Source organism: Penicillium waksmanii (assembly GCF_028829765.1).
Source record: "Penicillium waksmanii strain IBT 27052 chromosome Unknown utg000009l:1.0-4314994.0:1.0-4318279.0, whole genome shotgun sequence".
Taxonomy (NCBI): Eukaryota; Fungi; Ascomycota; class Eurotiomycetes; order Eurotiales; family Aspergillaceae; genus Penicillium; species Penicillium waksmanii.
The window spans coordinates 2,558,118-2,584,930 of NW_026643255.1; the positions used below are offsets into that span (position 1 = coordinate 2,558,118).

Here is a 26,813-nt window from a genome sequence, read left to right on the forward strand (position 1 = left end):
AGGTCTATAGAAGGCGGAAAGGGGGAGGGACAACAAATAACCCAAGAAACCCAAGGATTTGTTTAAGGCACTCCACTTCTCCGTCAGCTCCCATCCATTCCGCCCGAGAGACTCCCGACTTGACACCTCATTACTCTTCCTATCTGCATATCCCCTGCCTCCTTCCTGCACCGCTCAGGCTTCCTTTCCCCTAATCGCGCGTTCACTTACTTCCTGGACTCACCTAATATCGGCCCAATCTGTCCGTCGCCACTCGGCGTTGTCCCCGTCATCCTCCGCCATGGCGCAGTACTTCTTCGACCTGCTCTACAACTTCACAGATTGCATGTGCTGTTTCCCCAGCTCACCGCAACTGAAGATCAATAACCGCAACTTCAAGCTCCTGCGACTATTGGGTGAGGTATGCAAAAGAAATCCAATGCGCCCGTCTTCAATTTCACAGTACATCCATCATCGTGAAACCGTGGCCTAACTTCAAGCTCCCAATCCATTTAGGGCGGTTTTTCCTACGTCTACCTCGTCCAAGATAAAGCCAGTTCCGAATTATTCGCCCTCAAGAAGATCCGTTGCCCCTTCGGACAAGAATCCGTCTCACAAGCACTGAAGGAAGTCGAGGCTTACAGCCTATTCACCGGGGATGAGAACATTATCCACGCAATCGACCACTGCGTCTCGACAGAGTCGGGATCGAAGTTCCGCGCCGATGGAGGGGACGCTGGATCCAAAACAGTCTACATCTTACTCCCATATTACCAACGAGGCAATCTCCAGGATGCCATCAACGCCAACCTCGTCAACCACAACAAGTTCCCGGAAAAGCGGCTGATGATGCTGATGCTTGGCGTCGCCAATGCGCTCCAGTCCATGCACCAGTACCGCGTTAAAAGCGGCGCGCCATCAACCCGCAAAGCAAAGGGCGTGCGACAAGAAGGTGCCAATGCCGACGCGGAGCGTTCCATGCAAATGAAGCCGAAGCGCCGACCAAGCCAAATGCACGGAGACGACGAAGAAGATGAAGAGAATGCGCCATTGATGGACGACGAGGTCACGCAGAGCCAGGAAGGTGTACAAGATGGCGGCTTGCGGCCCTATGCGCACCGTGACATCAAGCCCGGTACGTTTACGTTTGGGACGAAGGCTTCAATGACATCACCGCCGTTGCTGGGAGGCTAACATTGCGATTGCAGGTAACATTATGATTGACGATGATGGCCAATCGCCCATTCTCATGGATCTCGGCTCCTTGGCCCCTAGCCCCATTGCTATCACCTCCCGATCCTTAGCGTTGGCAGTGCAGGATACTGCCGCAGAACACAGCACAATGCCTTACCGAGCTCCGGAGCTCTTCGACGTGAAGACCGGGTCGATCATCGACACCAAGGTCGACATCTGGTCGCTGGGCTGCACGCTGTATGCCTGTCTTGTCGGAAAGAGCCCCTTCGAGGCCCGCAGTGAAGAGACTGGTGGTAGCCTGAGCATGTGTGTTCTTGGTGGCGACTGGCGATTCCCTGATGAGAAGTCCACTGCCACCAAGGGCAAGGGCAAAGCCGGCAATGCTGACGGCGAAGATGCATCCAACGCCGGTAGTGCGGCAATCAGTGCTCCTGTCAAGGAACTTGTCCGCAAATGTCTCCAGGTTGAGCCTTCGGAACGTCCGGATATCGGGGAATTGATCCAGCTCATGAAGGATGTTATTCAAGAGCTGCCAAATGACGACGATGTTGCAGGATCGTCTCACTGAGTATGATGGGTGGGTTCCAGCTTACAACCATTTCATCTCTCGATCTGTTCTCTGTTTCATTTCATTTCCTATTTCTCTCTCCAAAGTACCCGGCAGGTTCCGCTGGACTGCCTCGCGCGCAATCTGTGATTTGGCGATCTGTACAGTATAGGCTCAGTCAGCATTGGTTTTTTACACATCAGGCATCAGGACTAATTGGTTTGGTTGTTATTTGAGAAGGCCTGAATTTGCGATCAGTGTTTGCTTGCACATTCCATCAAAGTTCAAAATGATACTATCTACTTTACAGTATTTCCGGAAATCGGTACCACCACCTACACTCTTTCATTGTTCCCCGAACCCTGAATGCTATGAAACGCTAGACTGTTTTTGATGGCGATGTTAGCCGCCTTGGTTTTGATATTGTATTATAAATAACCGGACTATCGTAATCAAGGGAAGCGTTGTACCTTTTCTCGACTGTCAAAAATACCGTAATCCGATCTTGGTAGCGGAGACCCCGCGTTCCCAGTCTTGCTTTCTCGGCTGGGGTGATTTTCGATTGCTCTGGGCCATTTTTCCAGCGACCACAAAGCCTCAGGATAATCCATTGCCTTTAGGTATGACCACTAGACATCAATCGATAAAATTTTAAAACTTTTATGGCGGGATTCAGATCTTTCATGGTATCCTTCCACACTATGACAAACGAGCAGTTCAACAGCAGAATTAAGCAAAATTTCGACACGGTAATCTTCTTACGGCTGCTGGACATGGATTATGAGGAGAATCGTTTGCATAGCTACATTAACTTAACTAATGTACATGTGCCACATCGTCACAGCCAATCACACCTCAGATTTACAAGTCTCTACAGATACCTCTCCATGATGGCCACTAGGGAGGCGTGATCAAGTGCTTTGACTTCCCTTCCTTGAGGACCTTTCATATCCTGCGCACCCAGTAGAGCATTGTAAATCGCCTCTTCGGTGGCATCTGCTGCTCCTTCGAACAATGCGTTTATTGTGACATCCTGTACCACGGCCACCTTCTGCTCAACTGTCGGCTTCCAATTGAACTCTGGAGCTCGTGGTATCTTCTCGGCGGTGCTGAAAGCGATAAAGATATCCCCTGAACTGTTGGAGCCCCATCCACCTACGCGCGATAGTCCAACTGTAGCTCTTTTAGCTAGGCGCTGGAGCTGTGTCGGATGAAGAGGGGCATCTGTAGCAATTACGACGATGATACTTCCATCTTTAGCTTTGATTGTGTCAGCCTCTTGCGCTACTTCCGCCTGTTCCTCTTCCATCATGCGCCCAACAGGAAATCCGCCGAATCGGAGGTCTCTCTTAGCCCCATAATTTGCCTGGACCAGAGCTGCGACGGTATAGGTTGCCTTGTCGCCAAAAGACACGGCATCAATGACACGACTGGCGCTGCCAGTGCCTCCTTTAAACCCTTGGCACATCATACCCGTCCCCCCTCCTGTGTTTCCTTCCTTCACAGGGTCGGCACTGGCCTCATCAATTCCGCGTACGACCATATCAGGTGTGATTATCATGGCCCCAATGTCATTCAGGTATAAATCACATGTTTCAGCCACAACCGGAAGAAGGAACCAGTCCACTAGGCCGCTATCTTTATTTTTGTACTCCCGAATCGCGTACTCGTAGATACCACTGTAGCACGGACCCACGGAAAATGAATTGGTAAGGACAATAGGTGAATTGAGTATGCCGGTCTCATCTAACCAGTGAGAGCCCGTCATTTCGCCAGATCCATTGAAACGGAAATAGCCGGCATAACAGCCGTGGTTGAACCAATCCCGACGTGGTAGAATAGTGGTCACGCCTGTATTGACGGCCTGGTGATTTTCGGTGGCTGGGCGATTGATCGATTGCGTATGGACCAGAACACCAGGAACATCAGTGAGAGAGTTCAATGGGCCAGTGCGGTGACGACCTATATGGAGCTTTGGCAGAAGGTCTCGAACTCGAGGTCGAGTTGAAACTGGGATTGTATTGATTGTTGTTGGCATCATTGCGTGACTGCGAGACCGTCGATAAAATCTTCGACTTTGTATGTCTATCGAAAGACGGAAGGGTTACTTTAAGTAACTAGTTAGTTAGAAAAAAGGTGTGGCCGATTACTCATAATTACCCATGATTACTCATAGCTTAGCTTGATGTTAAATCCTTTGCTTTTCCCAATCTCTTTGCACGGGACCAATTAAAATTTCGGTGGAAACCCTTCGTAGAGGGCCGATCCTGAAAAGGTCCCGTGCAGAGCGTTTATTCGCGACGTTGCGTTTACGGTGGACTTGTTTCGGGATCAGTCATGTTCAGAATTTGGTATTACTGTATTTATGACAGTCGGGAAAAGGTACAACGCTTCCCCTGATTACGATAGTCCGGTTATTTATAATACAACATCAAAACCAAGGCGGCTAACATCGCCACCAAAAACAGTCTAGCGTTTCATAGCATTCAGGGTTCGGGGAACAATGAAAGAGTGTAGGGGGTGACACCGATTTCCGGAAATACTGTACACCTGAGTACTCGTGTTTTGTAGATTAAAGTCGAGCCCCAACCCTAATACCTCCCGGCTCTGCTCTGCTCACTATGTGACTATAACATCACCACATCCCATCTTCAAGCCCATGCCACGCCACACACCATGGTAACGACCTCCGACGCCCAATTCGGCGATTGCTCGGTGATGAGGGTAAATGCACCCATACTTTCAAAATCCGCCGGGTTAGTACAAGGGGACGCGCCCTTCTAGACTTCGAGTGCTGTAAGTAATCCCCGTTCGACTCGGGGGCCGGGCTATTTTCTTTTTCCCCCTTTCGCTTCCATGGCTACTTTACTTAGGGGCTGTATGTCTTTTTTGTATAAAAAAATACTCGCCTTTCTTCTCTCTATTCGTGGGATTAATTTGGAGATCTTCCTGGGAAGATTTCCGTTTTAGGAACCGACTGTGCTATTCTGATATTGCTCCTAGGATATCGGTCCTGACGTAGAAAGTCTGCCACTCGCAGTTTTGGATGCTGATAGACCGATGAGTATACACTGTGATCATCAAGGCATGTCGAATACAGATGCTCGATCTTGATTATAGATTTGGACACACTCGCATTCAGAATATTCCTATAAAACACCACAGTACAATTCCACACCATCCAATTTGGTGGACAGAAAAGGATTTGGTCAAGACATAATTGGGCTTGGTAAGTTTGCATACCTTTCTTTGCTCAACACTAGACAGCTGGTCTCTTGAATACCCCGTATACTACTGATATGCACGGACGCTTCATGACAAGTAAAAGATGAACTCGGGTGTGACCGTAGTGGGCCGATCTGCCAGCCGCACTATTGCATTTACTAGTTTCTCCCAATACCCCTCTAGTTCATTGAAACGAAGTGAATCCTTGCTTTTTACAGGCATTGATAAATTAGTGGCGCATTTGAAATAGACAAGTGAGTTTAGTGTGGTGCATGTGGGAGACCCAGCTGGGACGATTCAGGGGGTGACGGGGCCACCTTGCAAGATCTGTGTAGAAGTATATTACAAGTTGGACCATCACTATGCTAAATTTCCATCAACGAAGATCAAGAAAAGGGCAATCCTTCGGGTCGGCGTAGAAAGTTCCTCCCAGCTTTTCAATCATCATGCAACGTTCTTGCATGGTACGGGCATTTAGCAGTTGTGCTCCACCTATCTCGTCCGCGTCCGATCTTGTCGTCTTCCAAACCCAAACCCCACCATCAGATGTCCAGCCAACCCGAATATACTCGTTTACCCTTTCATCAGGGATAGCTGACATCTGATTTAGCATCCATACATTTTCATTTTGCCACCATGTTGGGCCAAGTTGTCGCACTGTTGAAAATTAGAATACCCTTTCAACAAAGGTATTATCATAACTCACTAAGATCACAGTGCTTATTCTCTTTTTGTTGCCATTCAGGATCAGAATCGGTTGGACGTAGCGTGCTGTTAAATGGGTCCAATTCCAGAAAATCTATCTCCACTCTGCTAGACACCTGAAGCGTATACATTCCACCTTGTGAGGGCCATCCGCTGACTATCGTGCTGGGCCCAGTCCCATAATGTAACCAGAACTGTGGCTCTCGTGCAAAGCAATCTTGAGGGACAATATGCTGACTGGTTATGTCCTGAAACATGATGAGTAGATCTTGAAGTTGTACGTAGGGTACGTGAAGAGAGAGTGATGCAGTGATTATATTGTGTCTAGTCTGGGTGAGAGGGGTTTATAGAGGAGAGGGATCTCGGAAACGTAGTAGCCTACTAGTAGGTCAGGTGACTGCTAGTGGCCGTACATACGAACAGAAGTTGAAATTCTTTGACTTAGTTTGATATCCCAGTGAGCAAATCATGAATGTGAGCAGTGAGATCATCGTCCACGAGTTCAGCATTTCCCAGTTCGACCTGGGCACCTGGGCAGGAGACTGAGCAGGTTAGTATTTATACTTTCCAAGCGACCAAGTCAGAGGGAACAAGATCATCATAAATGCCATTCTAATGTGCAATTCATCCTCGGGGTACTCAGAGTGTCTGATCCCTGCGAAAGAGGAGCTCGCTGACAGGTTCCAACTCCTTGCTCAACGTTTATTTTATTAGCTTTTCTTCCCTTAAATAGTGGCCAGCATATTACAAATTTGGGACCGCTAGGGCACCCACGTTATTTCCTCTTTCCCCCATATCTAATTAACCGTTCAGGCAGAAAGAATCGGATTTTGAAATTTCACCCCGTTATCATAATGTTTCAAAAATTTGGACGGTAATATCCCTCATCAAATACATATAATCATAAGCAATGAATTCAGCTTGATCGAAATTCATTGCTTACGTTTCTGAAATTCATAAAAGGGGTGCGCTATGCGATCCGCAGCAAGCCGATATGGTGGTTTGCACAAGGCCCGGTTCTAATTATTACTCCGATATTGTACTAGTATGCGTACAGTCTACGAGGCCTGGGTCTATATGTTTTTGTATTTTAGATATTAAGGCGAGGAACTAAATCATTGTTTTGCCGAACAAGCTGCTTTCTGCATGAGGTATATGAAAGAAACTTGAAATATTATATACCATGGGTTTGACTGGCAATAAAGAACCACCCTGAAAGTCTCCATACCTGCCAGTAGTGAAGACCCGTCAATACTTCTAGAGCAGGCACCTATATCGCCAGCCTATGACAACTCAAATATTTGCCGAGCACTTCTCGACCCGACGCTTACACCGGTGAGACAACCCCTCATTTCTGCTGGACATTGTATCGGCGGGGCACGGAATTGATCGAGATCAATAGAACAAATTGGAGGTTAAAAAATTTCTATATTTCATGAACATCGGAGTAAAGCGCCCACGGGTCATGGAGTTGTGAATAATGACTTGGAGTCAACAGATCAATCGAAGTGCGGACTCTAAATCACCAAGACAACGAAGTTCAAATTTATTTTAAGCCTCCCCAACGAACTTATGATGCTGGCTATTCCAAAATAGATGCTGTCTAGATTGACGGGGAACGTGGGCTGTCTAATCCGGAACACCACTTGAGGGTTGATGAAAGACATACCTGTCCCAGCTTGCTACTGGAAAACCAATGAGGGGCGGTGATAAGAGTTGGGGTAGCGGATTCGTGTCCGCCAATTCGGGTGCTTTGACCTTCTGGGATGACCCCAGCGAGGTGGGTTGTCGAGTCCAATTGACGAATGACTTTCCTCGGACACAGACTTGGGCACCGATAAGCATTCCGGTTCCTTTGTTTGAGCGCTAGGTAGCCTACCTTTTGTGGCAAGTGACCTACCCCCTATGAGTCGAGTCGGAAGTCACAGATTTCGTCGCCGCAAGAGCTATCAAATCCAGGCTCAATCGAATTCCAAGGTTCCGAAATTCCAGCTCTTATCTGGGTATCGTCTATCTTGCATATGAAGCTACCCTTGTGTTGAATAGCATATATGTATCCATAGCTATGACGTTGTGTCTCCGTAGAAAAGCATATCCCTTTCATCCGGACACGTTGCTAGTCAAAACGGAATCATTCTGTCGAGTTCTATGAATAATAACAAGCATTACACCAAGCGACTCGACATACCCGAGGCAATGATCGCCGTCTGAATGTGCGGGGAAAGTTGCAGCTCCACCTGATGCTATCGAACTCCACATTGATTGCAGTGGCAGGTAATGGCCCCCTTACCGCGCCCCAAAGACCCGGCGGGAACATTCCGTATCCTGACTCCAACAGAGTTTCCTTGACCATTAGTACTATCGCCCCAAGCTAGCTTCGGCAAAGCAGGTAGTCCCGTTATCACGTTGTGACGTTGAGGGATCCCCATCAACGATTTGCTTTTTCTTGGAGTGGGACGCCTTTCTCCTTTTCTACTACCTCTAGTTATCCATCCCATCGCCAATTCCTGGATAATACGTATCCCTTGAAAGATAATAGCATCCCATCTCAATCGCCCTCCATGGCACCGGTAATAGACAGCTCTGCCATTCCGGGGACGGTGACATTGGTTGATGTTCAGCATGTTTTGAACACACGTCACGCTCGAGGCGATTCAGACATTGTTTTGATCCCGACACCTTCAAACGACCCGGATGACCCTCTCAACTGGAGTCCGAGAAGGAAGCTTCTATCTACAATCTGTGTCAGCACGTGAGTATAAGCTCTTCTCGAATTGAGACGTATCTTGAAAACCGGACTGACGACTATGAGCCTACTGTTAGTTATACTTTGTTTGCCGGTATCGCGACTTCGGTCGTTTATTCTGTTCTAACACCCCTCTCCGAAGCAACGGGCCTCCCCGTCAGCACCCTCAATGAAGGCACGGGATATCTTTTTCTGTTGGCCGGCTGGGGATTGTTGTTCTGGCAACCCTTCGCTATGCAATTTGGGAAGCGGTTGACATATTTATTGTCATTGGCGGGAGTTCTAGTGAGTTGTGTTCACTTTCAAACTTGGTGGAAAAATGATGGCGCTACTAACACTGGAATGCAGGGTATGACTCTGTGGGGGTAAGAAGCAAATTCCAGCTCTGAGGAAACTTGAGTCTCAACTGATTCATCTAGACCATATTCTGGTACCAAGGGCCAATGGATCGCTCGAAACGTTGTACAAGGCTTTTTCACAGCACCAATCGAAGCTCTACCAGAGATCAGCGTAACGGATGTGGTAAGTTCTTCTCTCGGCGTTATCGAGTTCTACGGGTTAGCTAATCGCTTCAGTACTTTACACACGAACGAGGTACATACATGGGCCTATACGCCTTCTTCTTGGCGGGCAGCAACTACTTCGCCCCGGTGATTTGCGGCTTCATCGCCGAATACCAAGGCTGGCGCTGGGTTTTCTACTGGCCCAGCATCTTTATCGCCTTCGCGATGGTATTTCTCTTCTTTTTCATGGAGGAAACAAATTACGTCCGCGAACATGTTGAAGACCCCACTGTTGCCAATGTTCGACTTGGATCTTCTCATGGTGGCTCTACTGTTGGAGACAATGAGAAAGGCGTGCCGGTCACGAAGGAGCCTTTGCCCATTCCGGAGGTTGGTACTGTCTATACGAAAAAACCATATATCAAAAAGTTATCTCTGCTGGGCCCGAAACAGAAACAAAACACCATGTTTCGACAACTTTGGCAGAGTTTGTACTACCTGTCATGGCCGGTCATCTTTTATGCTGGGTATGCATACTCTTCTCCACTTCCATTGTATTGCAGATTGCTAACGTTTGAGCAGCTTCTCATATGGATCCTATCTTGTCTTGTTCAATATTTTAAACGGAACTGCTTCGATTATTTTGGGTGGACCGCCCTACAACTTCCAGTAAGTCAAAGGGTACCGGCGCTCATCAAATAATATATAAAATAAACTAACAGAGAGCAGATCTTCTATGGTCGGTGTGAGTTACGTTGCCTGCTGTCTCGGGGTAACTCTGGGGTGAGTAATGATCAAAATATAATCATCGCCAATGCTAACTAGCTTAGTTCCCTATTTACCGGTCGCTTTAGTGACTGGTTGACTGTAAAGTTAGCCCGTCGGAATGGCGGCGTGATGGAAGCAGAGCACCGACTGTGGCCCTTTGCCGCCAACCTAATTCTCGTGCCAGGCTCACTTCTACTTTGGGGTGTTGGTGCCGCGAACGAAATTCATTGGTTTGGCCTGATCGTCGCGATGTGCATGCTTGCCTTCACAAATACCAGCGGTATCACACTGAGTGTCAACTACATGGTTGACAGCTACCGAGAGCTGAGCGGAGTAGCGATGACCACTGTTATTTTGGTGCGAAATACAATGTCTTTCGCGATTGGCTATGGGTATGTTTTTCGGCTCTTGAATGGAGGATATCGGACTAATTGGTCATTAGAATCACCCCCTGGATTCAGAACATGGGTTACCAAAATTGCTTTATATCCGCAGCCTTCGTTGGACTTGCATGTGCCTCGATTTTCCTCGTGATGATCAAATTCGGGAAGTCATTCCGTATCCGCAGTCAGGAGAGGTATTGGAAGATTGTCGAGGAGAATTGGGAAAAGGGGATGGCACACTAGATGACCAAGGGGCATGAATCATGTGGAGGCTACTTCAATGGTGTATCTCAAACGCCCCGTTGTAATGCTTATTATTCCGATTGTTTAAATACAAAGAGTCTACCTCCGACTTGTGCATCGCAATAAGCCAGCCCAGCTAATCGGTACACTCAAGCCAAGCTGATTTTCCCTTCCTCGTCATAAACAATTTCGCGAACTTTCACAGAACGCAGATGATCAACACCCTTGGATAACTCGCAATCGTGATAGAACAAATACCATTTCCCACGGAACTCAACAATTGAATGATGCGTCGTCCATCCAAGCACAGGCTCCAGAATCCGACCTTGGTACGTGAAAGGACCAAACGGCGAATCACCCGTCGCATAGACCAAATAATGCGAGTCTCCGGTCGAGTACGAGAAATAGTACTTTCCACCATAACGATGCATCCAAGCCGCCTCGAAGAACCTCCTCTCGTGATCATCAGCCAGAATGGGCTTCCCAGTCTCCGGCGCAAGTATCTGCAAATCGCGAGGCGGTTCGACAAAAGTGAGCATATCATCGCTCAACTGAGCAACACGCGGCGATAAAGCCACAACGCCCTCCCCGGATGGTTCATGTGGACCGGTCTTCGAAGCATCAAAGACAAGGCCATTCTCGGATTCAGTCCAGCATTGAAGCTGGCCGCCCCATATCCCACCAAAATACAGATACGCCTGCCCGTCCTCGTCGACAAATGAGGCTGGGTCAATACTGTAACTCCCCGGAATAAAGTCTTCCTCGGGAACGAAGGGTCCCTCTGGCGTGTCTGCCACCGCAACTCCGATTCTGAAAATACCTTCCTTATCCCTGGCCGGGAAGAAGAGATAGTATTTCCCGTTTTTGGCGGCAGCGTCCGGCGCCCACATTTGCTTGGATACCCAGGGCACATCCTTAGCGGTGAGAGCAACCCCATGATCCGTCACAGGGCCGTCAATAGAGTCCATAGAGAAGACATGGTAGTCGGTCATATCGTATTGGTCGCCATTGTCGTTGAAGGCAATGTCAGTTTCGCGGTCGTGAGAGGGGTAAACGTATAGTCTGTTGTTGAAGGTGTGGGCCGATGGATCGGCAGTGTAGAGGTGGGTAATAAGTGGGTTGGGTGCCATTTTGGGTTCTTTTCGTGGAGTAGGGAGACAAAATACACCTATTCGTGATTATTTTGACCAAAAGCCGAGGATTTATCTCAGAGGAACCATTGGCGTGGTATTTAATGCCATTCAAGCAGCCATCCCGCCGGACTGCTTTATCCGTACCGGCTAAAATGAAGCCAACGCGGCTGTACCTCCGCTTGGCTAAATAGATTAACCCCACGGCCAAGACTACTACCCGGTGTTTATTTGGTGGAATGGGGATCCTATCACGCCAAATAAAATGAGCATATTTTAATTGACTACTTGGAACATATTTATTATCCCTTTCTTGAAAATATTTCACAGACCAAAGACACATTAATCTAAAAGTACGGCACCCGGAAGCTGGTAATCGTCCCCATTGCGACGTGTCCAGATACGACGAAGATCAATATGACAACAAGAAGTAGCATGCAATCATAATAATACCACTGGTAGTATCAACCATAGGGGAGAAAGAAAAAGGTGTCCGCATACACGCGGTAACTAGATGCATAGACATTAAACATGCGGTTCGCTACACCCGCACAGCGGCAAGAGGTCCTCGATGCGCTTGCGAATTTAAGTTCTAGTTCCATCTTGCTCAGGTGTGAGGTCTGCACCTGTAGCTGCCCGTGCCGTTTTGATCATAGTAATACCGACACGTGTTGTAGCAACAATTTCCATCGTCCACACCGGCGCATTCGTCATCGACTGTGAATAGGGTATTAGTTTGGAGTAGCAAGGCCAGGGGCTTGATAGATGGCATACCGCTCAGGCAACTATTACTAGTAACTTCTGGGGGAAGCGACAGTTACGGTGACAAGGAAAAGCAGGCTGAGGAGCTTCATGATGTCGATTCCTTTTGGCAAACAGTGGGGATTTGAAGAATACTAGTAGGAAAGGAGCACCCGTGGCAGTGAATTTAAACTCTTTGAAAGTAGAATAGACGGCGGGACTTTATATGTACTACATATGTTGTAGGTTGGGTCCCCCGGGGGCTGTCTCCCCATTTACCACTATAGAAATGTTCTAGTAATGGGGCCAAGGGGCCATTTTCCATGAATAAAATCATATAGCCCCGAGCAGGAATCAGAATTAGAACTAGTGTTCCATCACCTGGGGGCCAATGAGCTGGTATTTCACTGCTACATTTTGCAGTTACTTCTGGCCCTTGGGTACCGGGAAAGGTCCATTCAGAGCTTTCGGGAAATTCGGCGTTCCATCCTCATTCCAAGTGAACTTCTGCGTGCGCACGGTACGGTAGAGATCAGCTAGTGAATAAGTTAGCAATTTTCGCTTTGATCAGAATCGGCTGATGCTAATTTCATAGACGATAGAAACACTCACGTGTAGGATCATCCGTTGTCTGTGCATGGTAGACCACATAGCTCTCAGTGCCATCCGGGCTAGTTGTGTAGCTTGCGTGACCTGTACCATATACTTCGGCATCAGGGTTCTGATGGAAGACACAGCCATCGCGATGCTTTTTCCAATTTTGATATTCCATAGGGTCATCACCCACTAGCTCCAACATGCCAAGACAGTAGAATGGAGTATTGACTCGAGCGGCTGAATAGACGACGAAGTTCTGTCCAGTCTTTGGGTTTGTGAGTTGCTGGGGGCCTTCATTGGTTGCAAGTCGGCCAGCTCGTCCGTAGGGGACTTGTTCCCAGGGCTCATCGGGGACTGAAATCATGCGTCTTTGTGTGAGGCTTGAGGAGACGTTCCAAGGGCTGCTCAAGTGAGTAATGCACAGGTTCGCAGGCCAGGCACTGTAAGTATCTTCCCAGCAGCTGTAGATGTGGTAAAGCTGCTTATCGTATCGGAAGTAGGTTCCATCGATAGCGAATTGGTCAAAGGTATTCAGCATTCCTTTCATGGAATATTTGGAGGCCCACGGGTCTGATCCGTCACTTTCTAAGATAAACATTCGGTGGTTGACAGCGGGACATTCGAATGGACACATGGCGTCTTGAAGTGGATGAGGTGAGTCTGCATCCGGAGTCGCGCTGAAAATAATGTACCAGTGGTCATCAATCTGATGAATCTCTGGAGCCCAAAGCTAAAAGTCATATTAGATCGGATTTTCAGGAAATGAGAAGATGCAGATCGGTTGGACCTTGCTTGGACTTACGTCGGTGCTCCATGGATCGCCACTTTCAGGATCAGGCTTGAATAGAAGTTTCGTTTCCGCCGTGTCCCAGTTGTCAGTCAAGGAGCGAGAGCGCTTGAGAGTGATGTTGTCGTTTGTTGAATATGTGAACAGATACCAGCCATCATGATGTACCATGAACCTAGGCATGACAATCAGCAACTGCCACGGTATATTGGTTCATAATACCAAATTCACTCACGGGTCTCCAGCATTGGTCGTCATGATAGGATTTGAGTACGTCGTACCCGATGATTTATTGGTGCCAACATGTGCCGGATCGAATTGATTTGGCGATTTCACATTATTGGGATCAAAAGATTGGCCGTTCGCCAAGCAGACGAACAGGGGAAACAGCCATTGCTTCAGCAGCCGCATGGTGGGAACTGTCAAAGGTGAAATTCAAAAACTTTAACCTTCTCCTCCAAAATTTGCGATCAGCGAACTCTTTTATAGAGCATTGTTCCATGATCCAAGCTGGACTGAGCTTACGGATCTACCGCAGCATAACCTAAACAGGATGTGGGGTCTGGACTGAATCCCCGCACTGCGAAGAAAAACTGGCCACACTTGGAGCTCTTCCCCGAAGGATTCTATACCGAAAAACGAAAGTGGGACAGGGTTACATAGCCTGTCGAATGTAAAAACTCCGGGACCGATTCAGAGGTTTGGAGCAGACCGTGCGCATTTGAATCGACGGTTCCTGGCCGCGCCGTGTGCTATGGCCATCGTAAGTAATGGATCACCGTTCTCACAGGGTGCGCATTTGCAAGGTTCGAGGAAATTATGCTCACCAATCTCATCTTCGGCGATTTGCCATACCCTGGATAGCTGCCGACCTCATTCTTTGGCTGAACCAAGAGACATGAGTTGTTCGGTCCAAAACTGCATAATGGCAAGAATAGCATCTGAACCCTGCTCCCCCGAACTTATCGGCTTGGAGCCTCGACCGATTATCAAGCCACTGGATTGCCAATACAGTATTGATCAATTGTTATTCTTTCTCCGAGAAGAATCAGTCAGGAAATGTCCGACAACCACGAGGCTCCGACAAGTGCGCCTGTGTGGAGTTACAAGACAAGATCAATCCAAGAAACGCCGTATGAGATCATCATCCAGCAATATATGGGCTTAAGTATAGCCAATACTCTCGCTTTCTTTGGTCCGAAAGGTGCCTTCAAGATATCAAACACATAGAAATATTCGCAAGCTCCAAGCCATAAATTTCGCGGCATCAGGAACTCTGCCTCGATTCAACAAGCAATTATGGTCGTACTTGACCTTGATTTTGACCAGCCGCTGGAAGTTCCCGGTATCTCAGACGTATTTCGCGATGCTGTGTGATGCACTGGGAAGTATTAGTTCTTATCTTGGAAACAGGGCATTGGGATGCAATTACTCCCTGGAGAAGAAGCCATCCAGCCCTATCGACGCAACGCAAGGGCCGAGAAATGCCCACCCCATCCTCTCAAGCGCGTTGTAAACATCACCAGCTTCAGCGCCTCCTAGAACTTTGAGAATCACCCAGCCGGCAGGGTCCATTGCACTGCTGCTGTGCTTCGAACTGCTGAACTTGGTTGAGCCAACCTTCTGGAGGTGCATGGCGATGCTGCGGTATTGAGCGCCGCCAAAATCTTCATGCCCACCGCTCATGATGGTGAATTCTTCATCTCCTTGTAGCTCGTATCGATTCGAATAAAGCTGCATCGCATGCTGAGTTGCTCGGTATTCTCCGGGTAGACAACGACTTCGGGCCATTTTTGTCGATGTGTCGTCCACGCGTCCGATGGTGGAGCCATATGCCAGATCTCCGAGACAGATGAGAATGGATGGATTGCCGAAGGTGGCGATCTGAGTCGACGATGCATGGGTCTTGGAGGTGTAGTTGTGCGAGGTGGAAACAATGGGCTTGGGACAGCACGTGGTTGCGTTTGCTTTAAACCAATATTCCACATCCAACCAGTCTATATCGGGAAGTCACCCAAATGAGGTATCCATTGTCGTCATCCGCACTTTCCTCAGGTACCAGGCAACCTACCTGTAATGTGGCCCGCAGCAAGTCTCCTAACCACCCTGGTTACCCTGGTCACCCTGGTCATCTCTTATTCTCTTTCTCAATTGCCACCACCACCATGGACAATCATTCTCCCCGAATCCAAGATGTGCCAATGCCTGCCCCTGTCCGACAACCAACAAAATATGAAAGTGACAGATCTTCCAATCGAGCTCTTTTTGATGATTGTTGATTTGCTATCGCCTGTTGATCGCCTCTGCCTGGACACTTTGCAGTCATGGCCTCCTATCTCTCCTTATGCCCAACAAGCAGAGATCGCTCAGTAATGGTCTATCCAAGCGCACTTACGACAATATCAACAGTCAGACCTCAGAGCTTCTCATAAGGCTCTCTCTCGAGCTCCCGCAGTATTACGAATGTTTCAGTTGCGAGAAACTTCACCTCTGGCGGAATCTGAAGCTACCCCAGGAATGGCTGGGTAGCTGGTGCAATCGAATTTATGCTTGGACATACTAAAATCTAGCAGGGTCGTTGACATATGTATCCTTGCAGCGCAATTTCCGTTTGGCAAAATATCGCAATGCTGCCGCAGCCTACTGTAGGTCTAACGCTTCACACGGGCCCCACTTTCTCTTCCCATATATGCCATATCTAGGGGAAGTGACTTAAGTCACATGTATCACTCCACGCGGCCGCCCACCCAGCCCTAAAAAATCAGCCACAATTGAATTCATTCAACACTCGCAGACCAGTTCGAAACAGTCATTGTAGCCTCCCCGCCCGTGAATGGCTCAGTGCCGAATTGCATAGCTGAGTCGAGTATTTCCTATTAGTATGTTCCAAATTTTGATGCATTTGTCCAAGAGAATCACGTACTGATGAGATATTGGCTACTGGATGGGTAATCCTCATTTTGAGTCAGGTAGGTAAAAAAATCCTGAATATCCCCAGACCAAGATGTGATCGGATTAGAGGCAACGAAGCTATAGGTTTGCTGTGCGCCATTGACGCCATACCATAGCTCCCACGTCTCATTGCCAATAGTAGCCGTCGCTATCTGAGTACCGATAGGCTGAATGGTCCCGTACTTGCCCAGCCTAAGCGTTGAGCTCGATTAGTAACAAATAACAAGGAGTCGGTACAGCCAAACATACCAAATCATGAGCTCATAGTCACCGCTAGAGGTGTCGTGATTAATATCCGCCGCGGTGAAAAGGTCATACGAGACATCGGCGTTGATGTCGGTGGTATCATAGCTCCATTCAACGGAGGTGGGAATGCTCTTGATGTCACTAACGTACATCTGCATCTGGCCAATATAACCTGAGTTGGCATAGCTCTTCACCTGACCCTCGCCACCGGACCAGTTCCAGGTGGTATACCAGGAGACGCCCGAGTCCGAGATTGAATTGATGTAGGTGCACTGAGATCCAGTGCCATTATCCTCTCCCCAGAGGTTGTTGTTGACATCGTAGCTGCCGCTGGAATAGTACCCATACTGATCGCAAAGCGTCTGCTCTTGAGCAAATGCAGCCGTAGCAAATGCAATGAAAAACTCAACGGTCTTCATTTTGAGCGCCAAAAAAATAGATTGTAATGTTTTTGGAAGTCTATAGTTCTGTCAAGGCTGTAATGAATGTTTACAACCATAAGGAGAAAATACTGCTAACTTTATAGTGGCAACAGCATCAACCATAGGGCCCGACATTTCCTTTCTGAACACGCGATTTATTCCTTTCTATATGCGGAATAGATCATCAGTTGAAAGGGACCAAATTATAGATCGACAAAGGTTAGGTTATCATTTGACATTAGGGCCTTTGAAACCACTAACGAGAGAGATGTAGTTGCAGCGGATAAATGTCGGACATTAAACTCTTTCTGCCTGATCTCATAAATAAGGCAGTACGATGAGAGCTGGATAGTTGGTAGGATAGAACACATGATGTAGGGTGCCATCCTATTCATATTGCTGTAGTCTGCGTTTCTTAACTCAAACAAAAGTCTGATTTGCCAATAAATGAGTACATTTTGAAAGCAGACGAAGATTACCATGAACATACCCAGCCGACTGGTCAACCGACCGAAGAGCAGAGGCTTTCAAGGTTAACAAATTGGCGGAAATCAGGCAATGGAGATCAAAATCACTCACCGGTATTCTAGGAAAGGGAAAAGAGTAGCGGAGCACGTACGAGGTTACATTACCTAGACCTAGCGTTCAATGGATTTAGATGTGAAATGCCTAACGAACTCTAGGTAATAGAGCGGAGATAATGATATTAATCCACAATCAGCCTACCAATTTCGGCCACAATATAGCGTAGGATTCCCACTTAGGGCCAAAGGGCTTACTTTGAAAGACTGTGGAATTGGGAAACTGTTACAGGGCCATTCGAAATTGGCTTCCATGTTTTATAGCAAAACTATCTCAACCCCTCACGCCAAGGCTATGGTGAAACTACCTAGTCTAAAACGAGGCTGTAGCATAAGTACAGGAAACTCGCGTATTAATCTTGTCATGATGCACAGGGGTAATCTATAGGCTAGCTTAATCGGGACTAGGTAGTTTAACCATAGCCTTGGCGTAAGGGGTTGAGATAGTTTTGCTATATAAAATATAGAAGCTAATTTTGAATATATCTGTATCTGTCTATTAATTAAATTAAATATACTTACTAGTCAGATAAAACAATACTCTAGACATTAGTAAGAAAGGGCTATAGAAAGATAATCTAACTTAGTATAATATTAGGCTTAGTATCTATAGTATCTAGAGTAAGAACTTTGATTTAGTCTATACTGTCTCCTACATAATATTTAATATAGCTATAATATCTATAAACCTAAATAAGAATCTTCTCTACTAAGCTAGCCTATAGCTACTTTATAAAGGAAAAAGAGTAGATATATAAGTTATTAATAGATGTAATAACTATAAGAAGACTAATATAGATATAAGCCTAGATATTTTTAAGTAGCTAGCTAAGCTTAATAAGGATAGAGTCTTTATTAGTTAGTAGTAGAATAAGGTTCTACTAAAGAATAGGATATTAGAATTATAGAAGTTATAGTTATACTTACTTAGGGCCTTCTATATTCCTAATGACTCGTGTTAGGGAAGTACGTACCAATCCAAAAACACAGTGAAGAGAAGGGGTAGGAGAAGAAATTCTCATACCCTGATTGCTACTATCTTGGAATTGACCATGTTTATCTTGCAATACGCTGATTCAAATATGGACCCGAATATGGAATCGAGCTCTCGTCTCTCGAAAATCTTTCAATCATAAAATCGATGTGCTTTGAGAAATATCTTTCGAACAATTCTTTCCTCAAATGTATATATTTTCCAAGCTATGGTTGTTATGAGTGCTACCCTACTTTAAGCCTTCGCGTTCAATCCATGTACGTCTTTCACAACTTTGATTCGAAGAATCGCCGGGAAGCTCAGGAGATCGCCTCTGTTTCTTCAGACTTGTTTTGCTTCCATGAGTACTTGAGTTGGAGAGGACGAGTTGCAGACCTCACCTATGACCAGTACAAAGATGAACCAACAGAACAAATACGACAGACATCTTGCTCAAAGTGAAATTCTATTATCAAGCTACATGTCCGGAAGACCAGCGAGAGGCTCTACTTGACCACTACCAGATGGTCGGAATTCAAAGCGATTTTAGAATTCCAGAATGCCAGCCAACACGCAGGGGCCTCCCAACTGGACTCGCGTGAGCGTTTCAATCGTGGCCATGGTAGTGCAGAACGCATCATGTCTGAGGAAGAACTGATTCATCGTAATCTGTATCTCCTCAATGACAGCCAATGAAGGATCACACTTTGTACGTGTTGCATTAGCGGTGAATTGTGAGAATGCTCGGGTACAAGGAGGCCAAGATACGAACACCGGGAAATATGTAGTAGTGGTTCGACGAAATATTGGAAGCAGGAAGTGGGAGGGGGGGAAGCAGGACCTTGGTACAGGTGGTTTCCAGTAAGGCAACCAAGCAGCAACTATGTGTTCGTCACAATGAGGGGAGAGAGTTTAGAGGTGTTTGAAGCATTGGCTGCCTGAGTCGTTTGAGGCACGTGTTTGGTCATCTAGTTGTATCTAGTCTATTGCACAAACTTCAACTATTTGTTACTACAGTTTTCGTACTTCCTCATGCAATGAAGTTGTTACGCCGAGTGGGAATCCCCTTGACAATCTCGGATTTCAATAAATGTCCACCCGGCGCGGATGTACTTATTGACCAAATTACGCTAAAGAGCCGAGAGTTCCACTTTAAGTGTGCTTTGAACTGCTTCTATCGGGCTTTTCTCTCGTTGTCGTCTAGGATTGCGGACCTAGAGTAGGGTAAAATCCTCTGTATCTGGATGTATTTGAATACGATGGAAACCGTACCTGATCCCCAGTTGTCTGAAGAAGTTTGGTGCACTTTTCACCTGCAAGGGTGTCTCCTGGTAACTATTTCAAAGGCTGTCTACTTTACCAGCGGACCGGTATAAGATCTCCCAAGGGAAGTGATTTGAAAGCTGCTAGGTAAGGTACATCTAACTCAAAGAGAAATACTAACAGGGAATAGTATGAGTCCAGATATTTGAACACCCAGTCTCTGATATGAACCATGACTGTAAGGATCTACTAGACATTAAGGGAATAGAGGAGAAGATGGTTCAAGTTTATTCAAAACAGCTTCAGCCGAGATATATGCTATGGGGTATCATATATCGGCAGTAACGGGCAAACAATTATGTGATGAATAAGAATCGCCCCTTTAAGGAACGATGGCCCCCAGGCCATGTTCAATGAAACAAAACAAACCCAAGAATTAAAATCCAAGTTTCTTCCATAATAAAAATGACTGAAAAAACAGATTCTCCCTCTCACTACTTGCTGACTTCCTGTGGGTAAGCTCATAAACATGCGGCGGATGACGATGACCAGGAGTTTGGGCTAAGTAGAATTGGGAGGACAATTGCGACAGTGGTGAACCTTTTTGTGGTGGCCTTAGGGCTACCCTCGGGCGCAGTGGGGGCGGCCCCCTGCAATTTAATTCAAGTTGATCTCCCTACTTCAACTTGCTTATTACTTTCCCTTTTACAATATCCCTCCATCAAAAAACAAAGAAACATGGAACACCTTTTCCAAGCCTTTCGCCGAGTTCAAAAAGGACTCGACGATGCCGATGATCTTCTGGAGTTATTCCAAAGGCACGAGAACTTGAAAGACCCTTCCACAGTCAGTGTCGACGATCGGATTCGACTTCTCGATCTACCTCCTCGGTCGGTTCAAGATGAAGCAATTGCATCAGTTACTACTCTTACAAAGAAGGAACTGCTTAAACGCGGTGCCGAATTTCCCGCGGCGCTGAGCGAAAATGAAATGAACATTCTCATGGCCCGATACTGGCTTGACGGTATGAGATGTCACATCAACGATGCCTTGATGAATGCCCTTGATTTGTTGGAAGACATCAAAGAAGACTACTCAACCGAGGTCTGTGACCGTCTTGATCTCTTTCGAGAACCTCTTTATGAAGAGAACGAATGCAAAGCCATCGAGAATGCAGAGGCCGAGAGAATCCGTAGAAGGAAGGCAGAGACAGAGCAAGACTTGCAGCAAGATCTGGCCAGAGTGTTTGCAAAGGGAAAGCCTTGGCTTCAGCGACTTTGGCAAGAGGATGGTTCGAAAACATGGGGATACGCGATTTTCGAGAGCCCGCAGTTTGTCGCTGATCCCAAATATGATGTTTATGAGGGAGAGCAAAAAAGGGCAGTGGAAAAATCCCTGAGACGCATCGGTTCGGGTATTGAGATCTATCGCCATTACAAGATGGAGAAGCAATCCTGGCCATCTCAGATGAGTAGTGCTTATCGATTTCCTGATATTGTCGATAAGTTGCGCCAGGAATTCAGAAACCGACGAAACCGAGGCAACCTTTCCGATGGACTTCTTCCGAACGTTTTCTTGTACCTGGATCATGAATCTGCGACCTCACTTTTTATTTCTCATGGTCATGTCGACGGTATGTGGATCTGGGCAGTCGATCCGGACTACGATCCTGAGAATGATACCACGGACGATTATCAAGGATACTTGCCTGTTTGCCTCAAGCAACTCGTGGATAACTTCTACGTTGCCCGCCGCTGGCAAAGTGACCTTTCGATGAAAGAACTTTGGGATGCGGCACAAAGAGAGTCGAACAAAGCATTTGCATCTGTCGAGCCAGAAATGCCAGATAAATTTCCCCTTAGGACGGAAAGCCACAATATTGCGCCGGAAAGTTTACGAGTTTTTCATCCGATAAGGAATAATTGAATCGATGTACCTTTACAAATGATCTAGAGGATAGTATGAGCCCGGATAATTGAACATCCAGTCTCAAATATGAATCATGGCCGAAGGAGATATTAGATATCAAAAGGCTAAGACGGGAGAAGAAGTTCCTGCTTTCTAAGGCCTAGCAGCGAGAAATATGCAATGTGGTGTCAGATATTGCTAAACATAGAAGAAGACTTATGATGTGCTGGTGGAAAAACGTAAGAAGAGTTGTGCATTTGACGCGACGAATGGAGATAGAGGAAATGAAGATGGCATGAAATTGGTGGTGAATGGAAGAAGGATAGCTCATAGGAAGGCGCCCTAAAATCGTCGCCTGAGGCAATCAACTTTTGCTGCCTTACAATCACTGTGGACCCACATGCGTGTAGGTTGACTAGAGGTTAACGTACATAGTTCGCTTCTCTCAACATAGCAAATTAATATCATTCAGGCTATTTACACAAGAGGAAAATTAAATTACGATGAACTTGGCCATACGATCATAGTGGTGGCAATGGCGGAGGGTAATATGGCTCGAATCATGCCGGCTACGAATCCTTTAAAACGAGGTCGATGCCGAATTCATGCCCATGTTGGAACCTTCTCAGTGCACTGTTGTGATGGTCCACGGTGGATGGAAAGCAAAAGGGTAGGCTGGTGGGAGGCCAACCAAAGTTTTTAAGCCCACTTGAACTGCATTTCTTCTCGAAAGATTGACGAAGCTGGCGGTCAAACGTTTGGTCACCCACCAAGGCAACAGCGTCCTTGAGATAGCCAGAGGACGTAATATATGTGCCAGAGAGAGCACCCTTGCAGCCAATGCCCGTCACCTTCACTTCCAAAGACTCTTCTGTCGGTCTATCTGCCAATTGATCAGAGAGAAAACCGGGAATTCTCGGCCTGTGGGCGGAGCTTGTGATGCGAGAGGTGAGGCTGGGTGAGAGGACGTAAGCTGGACCAAGGGAGGGACTTGGCGTCAGCTTTTGCCTGAATTGCAGTCTGCGTTTGCGGGGGGAGTGGGCGATTTCATGAATCTCGGAAGCGCTGGAAAATGCCTGGGTCTGTGGAAAACACTCATCCGCAAGAAGAGAAGATGTCCTTTCCCCGGAAGACCCAGCGTAGCGACAGAGGCTTATGCTTATGCGGAGGGCCAGGGACACGCCACACCGCGAATGGACATGAATAGTCTAAAGATAAGAAGAGCCGTGATTAGCCTATTTTTAACTAAAAGCAATGCGCATGACAGCAAAATGTGGGTATTAAGAGAGATATCGAACGCAAGGCGGAACATACCTAAAAGTGGCAGTGGAACCCAACTTGAGCCAACCCTGCAACCCCTTCCTTGTAGCGGGTTGGGCTCTTAATCTTGGTCTATATATCATGGTAACCGAGCCTTCACAGCAGTTCAAGTTCTTTCGGGTAACTGTCTCCAGACCTCGGGCCAGTCAATATCTGTGTAGGAGCCAGGCGCAGTCCAATAGCATCCAGCATATACTCAGCGGGGTTTTCATCGGCAAGATATTGACAACATCCATTTCTTTCCATGGTCTCCAGTAGAGTTGATCCGGACGCATCGCCTGCCCAAAATAAACAGTCTTGCCACCCCCTGCGAGGAGGGGCAGTCTATCGAACTGCAGGAATAAATCAGCAGACGGCTGGCGGATTGTGCATAGAATGACCTGTCTACTATCTCTTGGTATTCGGAGTAACTTCGAGATCGGCTGCCGCAAACCAAGCCCCGAGATCGGTAGCAATCGACTTCTTTCATTAATAATATAAGGGGCGGGAACTGCGCCATGAAGATATTAGGCGTTCATTTTCTTCGTAATTCTCTTCAAAGGACTCGGGGTGAGTCTTGACTTCGCGTGCCCAGTTGAAGATTAACTGAAGTTGGTACGAATCGCCGTGAATTCCGCGAGGCATCTAGACAAAATCAGCATCGAATCGAACACAAATCGAAAGTGTATCTTACCTGGAAGCAAGTCTTGCCATTATCCTTGCATAAAGCACAGGAAACCGAGTTCGTACAATCCCAGTCACACTCGATCATAGGAACAGTATCGACAGGAGGGCGAAGGGCTGTTTCAGCCACGCATTTCACGCAGAACGCAAAGGAAGGACGGGCGAGTCGATCACGAAGAGGACGAGAACCATTACCTTCACCCTCACCATCACCGTCACCTCCGCCTCCAGCCCCAGCTCGACTTTTACCTTTGTCACGACGACCTCCTCGACGAGCAGCACCACTAGTGCGCCCAGAGGGACCTGCAACGGTAATCGGAGCGGCAGCAGTGCCAACAGCAGCATCAGACATGGTGAAAAGATAACGATTCGACGATGAAGAGAAAGAGATCAAGGAAGGTGAAGATGAGAGAAGTAAGGATTAAGAGAAGTTTCAGAGGGAAGCTTTTATCTCAAAAGCATCAAAGAGATCATATTACTTTGTTTACATCCACGTGCAAACGCACCCAAAGCGGTACCTGGCCCAGGGCCTTTGTTTGAGATGACGCCATTCGGCTTAGATCCTTGGACAACGCCGGCTCGGATCCCTGGCTGTTCTCATGTAGATGCTCGCCACTGTGGGCACTGCCAGTCCTTCCAGACCACCGTCCACATCTGCAGAACCTGCCGCGGCACCATGATAGTATAGCCTTTGCAATGAATGTCTTGTCTAACCCCATCTCATCGGCCTCGAAACACGCAGGCAGATTAGCTGTTCGGCCAGATATAGTTATATATTGACCAGGGATATAACCTTAGAAGCAAGGAGGAGCTGGTAAGAGAGATCCAACTCACAACCCAGATGTACAGTGGTCAATAACCTTCTCCCGCGGCCAACGTGGGCGCTCGGGAATGGAATGGTCCAAATAGCTGTATGCAGAGGTGTTGATAAACTGCGGCTTTGGGGAAATATAAAAGCATTTTACGTGAGTTTTATGTATATAGATACGGAGAGGATGGGGATGGCATAAAATTAGTGGTAAAAGAAAGAAGAATAGCCATGAAGATGCGGTATATATAGAAGGCGTAGTCACATGATAACTCCGCCATTCTGGCAAACAAGAGTGTAGTATAATCCTGCCAGTGCGTTTGTAAAATTCACAGTATGAGACTTAAAATGTTTGGTGGAGGGTGAGACAGAAGCTATGAGGGCAGAGTATTATTGCTGTGGTAAGTTGAAATGGTGCCTGGTGCCTCTCAAAGGCTTCAAACTCTATGTAGGTTATTTTTAGAATGATTCTGCTAGGGGTTTGATTCGAGAGAGTTAATATTAGTGGCTACCCTTACTAGTAGTAGAGCCACTGATATATCTAGTGTGGTATTGACTGCACATTGAATAGTCCTTGTTCAAGTAGAATACTAGTACATAACAGTAGAGAATGCCATGCTAAGGGATATTTGGGGGTCCCTTCTTCGGCTCCGGCGGGAGAGACTGCCATACCCAACAGAAAGCCTTCGCTCAGTAATATTAAATCGGGATCCCAAGAGATCAAGATATTCTGTGATGGAGGCACATTTTCTCACGGGTTCGCATTTAAAATCCGACGAACGAGAGCTACGTGCCGCATGTCAGATTTAAATGGATCGAACTATTGGAGAAGCACCAGGCGTGATGGTAATTTCCCCTCGTTATCTTGACGTCGTGAAATATGGTGACTCTGCTTCCGAGGTTCGGATTGGATCTGACGATGAAAGTAAAAGGTATAAAAAAAGCAAGGAAGATGATTGAGTCATGAGATGAAAGTCCCGATGGGCTAACGCTTATCGCGAGGCTGACTGTGTAAGCACGAGAATTGGTCAGTCAGGTGAGGGGAAGCTGGAAAGAAAGCCACGAGTCAGGGGAGTATGCAATCAGAACCCCCCCGCGATCGGTGGGTGATGAGTGAGTCTGGCCCGGGCTGAGATGACATGAGATGAGATGATTGATCTTATCCTATTGAAGGAGAGACATGTCAAATGTCAGAAAAGGTCCGCGGGGAGTGTGATTGGTTGGGGGCAGAACGAATGCCGGGGACGATCACAGCTGGAGATGGATCGTGGGTGGTGATTGGGTAGATTGGCGCGAAGATCGTCGCGCAGGATTGAAGGTGTGGCCAGTGTACTGCGGGAGAGCTAGGATCCGGGTTGGGATGCTGGGGCAGTGATGCACTGTTGGTGCAGGGAATGGCGAATTGAAGGGAATGTTGGATGTTGGGATCGGGTTCGCCGAGGCGGCGCGGGTTGGATCACATTGAAATGCGCTAGTATAGGTGGTACAGGTACGGTGAACAGGGGTCCAGGTGACACTGGCAGGACAGGGACAGGACAGGAACTGGAACAGGAACAGGAACAGCCAACGGGTGTGGCAATGGAAGCCCGAGTATACCAAGGTTGATAGAGGAGTAGTAGTTAATGCAGTGGTATTAGCATGGGGAGGGGAGGGGCTAACCGAGTAAATTAAATCTCCGCGGGTTGAGGGTCTTTTGGGTCTGGATCGCACTAGTCTGAGATAGGCTAGTATACCCTCGACAAAGCAGAAATCAAAAATGAAAAATCAATCAAAAATGGAATGGCACAAGATCAAAGACATTTCCGCCACTGGTGGGAGTGGTAGTGGTATACATTCAATACGTTCAATACGTTCAGTACCTGCATAAGCAGTCCTGAAGAATAAGCACAGTCTGTAGGGTGAGTACGAGTAGACCAGAATAGAGTAGGAGTACCTTAACTACCACCTCCACAAACTGGCCTCAACCATGGAACAACACGGAGGAAGCCAACTACGGCTAATGATCCTGACCAACTGCTGATCGTTGCTCTCTCTGATCAAACACTACCGACAAGGCTCAGATCATCCACTTTCCACCCCCCCCCTGGGGAGTTCGCTTCCAGACTCACACGGTAACATCTCTGGTACGA

At 47.1% G+C, this 26,813-nt stretch overlaps 9 protein-coding genes across 9 annotated transcripts; 3 read left to right on the plus strand and 6 right to left on the minus strand.

Annotated features, from left to right (window-relative positions):
• Nucleotides 1-280: 280 nt before the first annotated feature.
• On the plus strand, nucleotides 281-1,741 carry N7481_011295 (putative serine/threonine protein kinase ENV7; the record flags this gene model as incomplete). The annotated part of the gene is made up of 3 exons (XM_057270514.1): nucleotides 281-400; nucleotides 496-1,114; nucleotides 1,188-1,741. 3 exons carry the CDS (start codon nucleotides 281-283, stop codon nucleotides 1,739-1,741), a joined length of 1,293 nt encoding a protein of 430 aa, XP_057117688.1.
• Nucleotides 1,742-2,591: 850 nt separating this feature from the next.
• Nucleotides 2,592-3,761, minus strand: N7481_011296 (P1 family peptidase; the record flags this gene model as incomplete). Its single annotated transcript, XM_057270515.1, has 1 exon — nucleotides 2,592-3,761. One exon carries the CDS (start codon nucleotides 3,759-3,761, stop codon nucleotides 2,592-2,594), a length of 1,170 nt encoding a protein of 389 aa, XP_057117689.1.
• Nucleotides 3,762-5,321: 1,560 nt separating this feature from the next.
• Nucleotides 5,322-5,907, minus strand: N7481_011297 (uncharacterized protein; the record flags this gene model as incomplete). The annotated part of the gene is made up of 2 exons (XM_057270516.1): nucleotides 5,322-5,602; nucleotides 5,652-5,907. 2 exons carry the CDS (start codon nucleotides 5,905-5,907, stop codon nucleotides 5,322-5,324), a joined length of 537 nt encoding a protein of 178 aa, XP_057117690.1.
• Nucleotides 5,908-8,211: 2,304 nt separating this feature from the next.
• Nucleotides 8,212-10,293, plus strand: N7481_011298 (putative MFS transporter; the record flags this gene model as incomplete). Its single annotated transcript, XM_057270517.1, has 9 exons — nucleotides 8,212-8,402; nucleotides 8,474-8,681; nucleotides 8,745-8,761; nucleotides 8,816-8,918; nucleotides 8,972-9,426; nucleotides 9,482-9,568; nucleotides 9,629-9,682; nucleotides 9,730-10,059; nucleotides 10,110-10,293. 9 exons carry the CDS (start codon nucleotides 8,212-8,214, stop codon nucleotides 10,291-10,293), a joined length of 1,629 nt encoding a protein of 542 aa, XP_057117691.1.
• A 149-nt stretch (nucleotides 10,294-10,442) lies between these two features.
• N7481_011299 (glycoside hydrolase family 43 protein) lies at nucleotides 10,443-11,423 on the minus strand (the record flags this gene model as incomplete). The annotated part of the gene is made up of 1 exon (XM_057270518.1): nucleotides 10,443-11,423. One exon carries the CDS (start codon nucleotides 11,421-11,423, stop codon nucleotides 10,443-10,445), a length of 981 nt encoding a protein of 326 aa, XP_057117692.1.
• A 1,164-nt stretch (nucleotides 11,424-12,587) lies between these two features.
• N7481_011300 (glycoside hydrolase family 43 protein) lies at nucleotides 12,588-13,959 on the minus strand (the record flags this gene model as incomplete). Its single annotated transcript, XM_057270519.1, has 4 exons — nucleotides 12,588-12,700; nucleotides 12,777-13,491; nucleotides 13,564-13,723; nucleotides 13,784-13,959. 4 exons carry the CDS (start codon nucleotides 13,957-13,959, stop codon nucleotides 12,588-12,590), a joined length of 1,164 nt encoding a protein of 387 aa, XP_057117693.1.
• Nucleotides 13,960-14,976: 1,017 nt separating this feature from the next.
• Nucleotides 14,977-15,339, minus strand: N7481_011301 (FAD-binding domain containing protein; the record flags this gene model as incomplete). Its single annotated transcript, XM_057270520.1, has 1 exon — nucleotides 14,977-15,339. The coding sequence occupies one exon, from the start codon at nucleotides 15,337-15,339 to the stop codon at nucleotides 14,977-14,979; it is 363 nt and encodes a 120-aa protein (XP_057117694.1).
• Nucleotides 15,340-16,463: 1,124 nt separating this feature from the next.
• Nucleotides 16,464-17,165, minus strand: N7481_011302 (endoglucanase-1; the record flags this gene model as incomplete). Its single annotated transcript, XM_057270521.1, has 2 exons — nucleotides 16,464-16,692; nucleotides 16,750-17,165. The coding sequence occupies 2 exons, from the start codon at nucleotides 17,163-17,165 to the stop codon at nucleotides 16,464-16,466; spliced, it is 645 nt and encodes a 214-aa protein (XP_057117695.1).
• Nucleotides 17,166-20,723: 3,558 nt separating this feature from the next.
• On the plus strand, nucleotides 20,724-21,911 carry N7481_011303 (uncharacterized protein; the record flags this gene model as incomplete). The annotated part of the gene is made up of 1 exon (XM_057270522.1): nucleotides 20,724-21,911. One exon carries the CDS (start codon nucleotides 20,724-20,726, stop codon nucleotides 21,909-21,911), a length of 1,188 nt encoding a protein of 395 aa, XP_057117696.1.
• Between the last annotated feature and the right edge of the window lie 4,902 nt (nucleotides 21,912-26,813).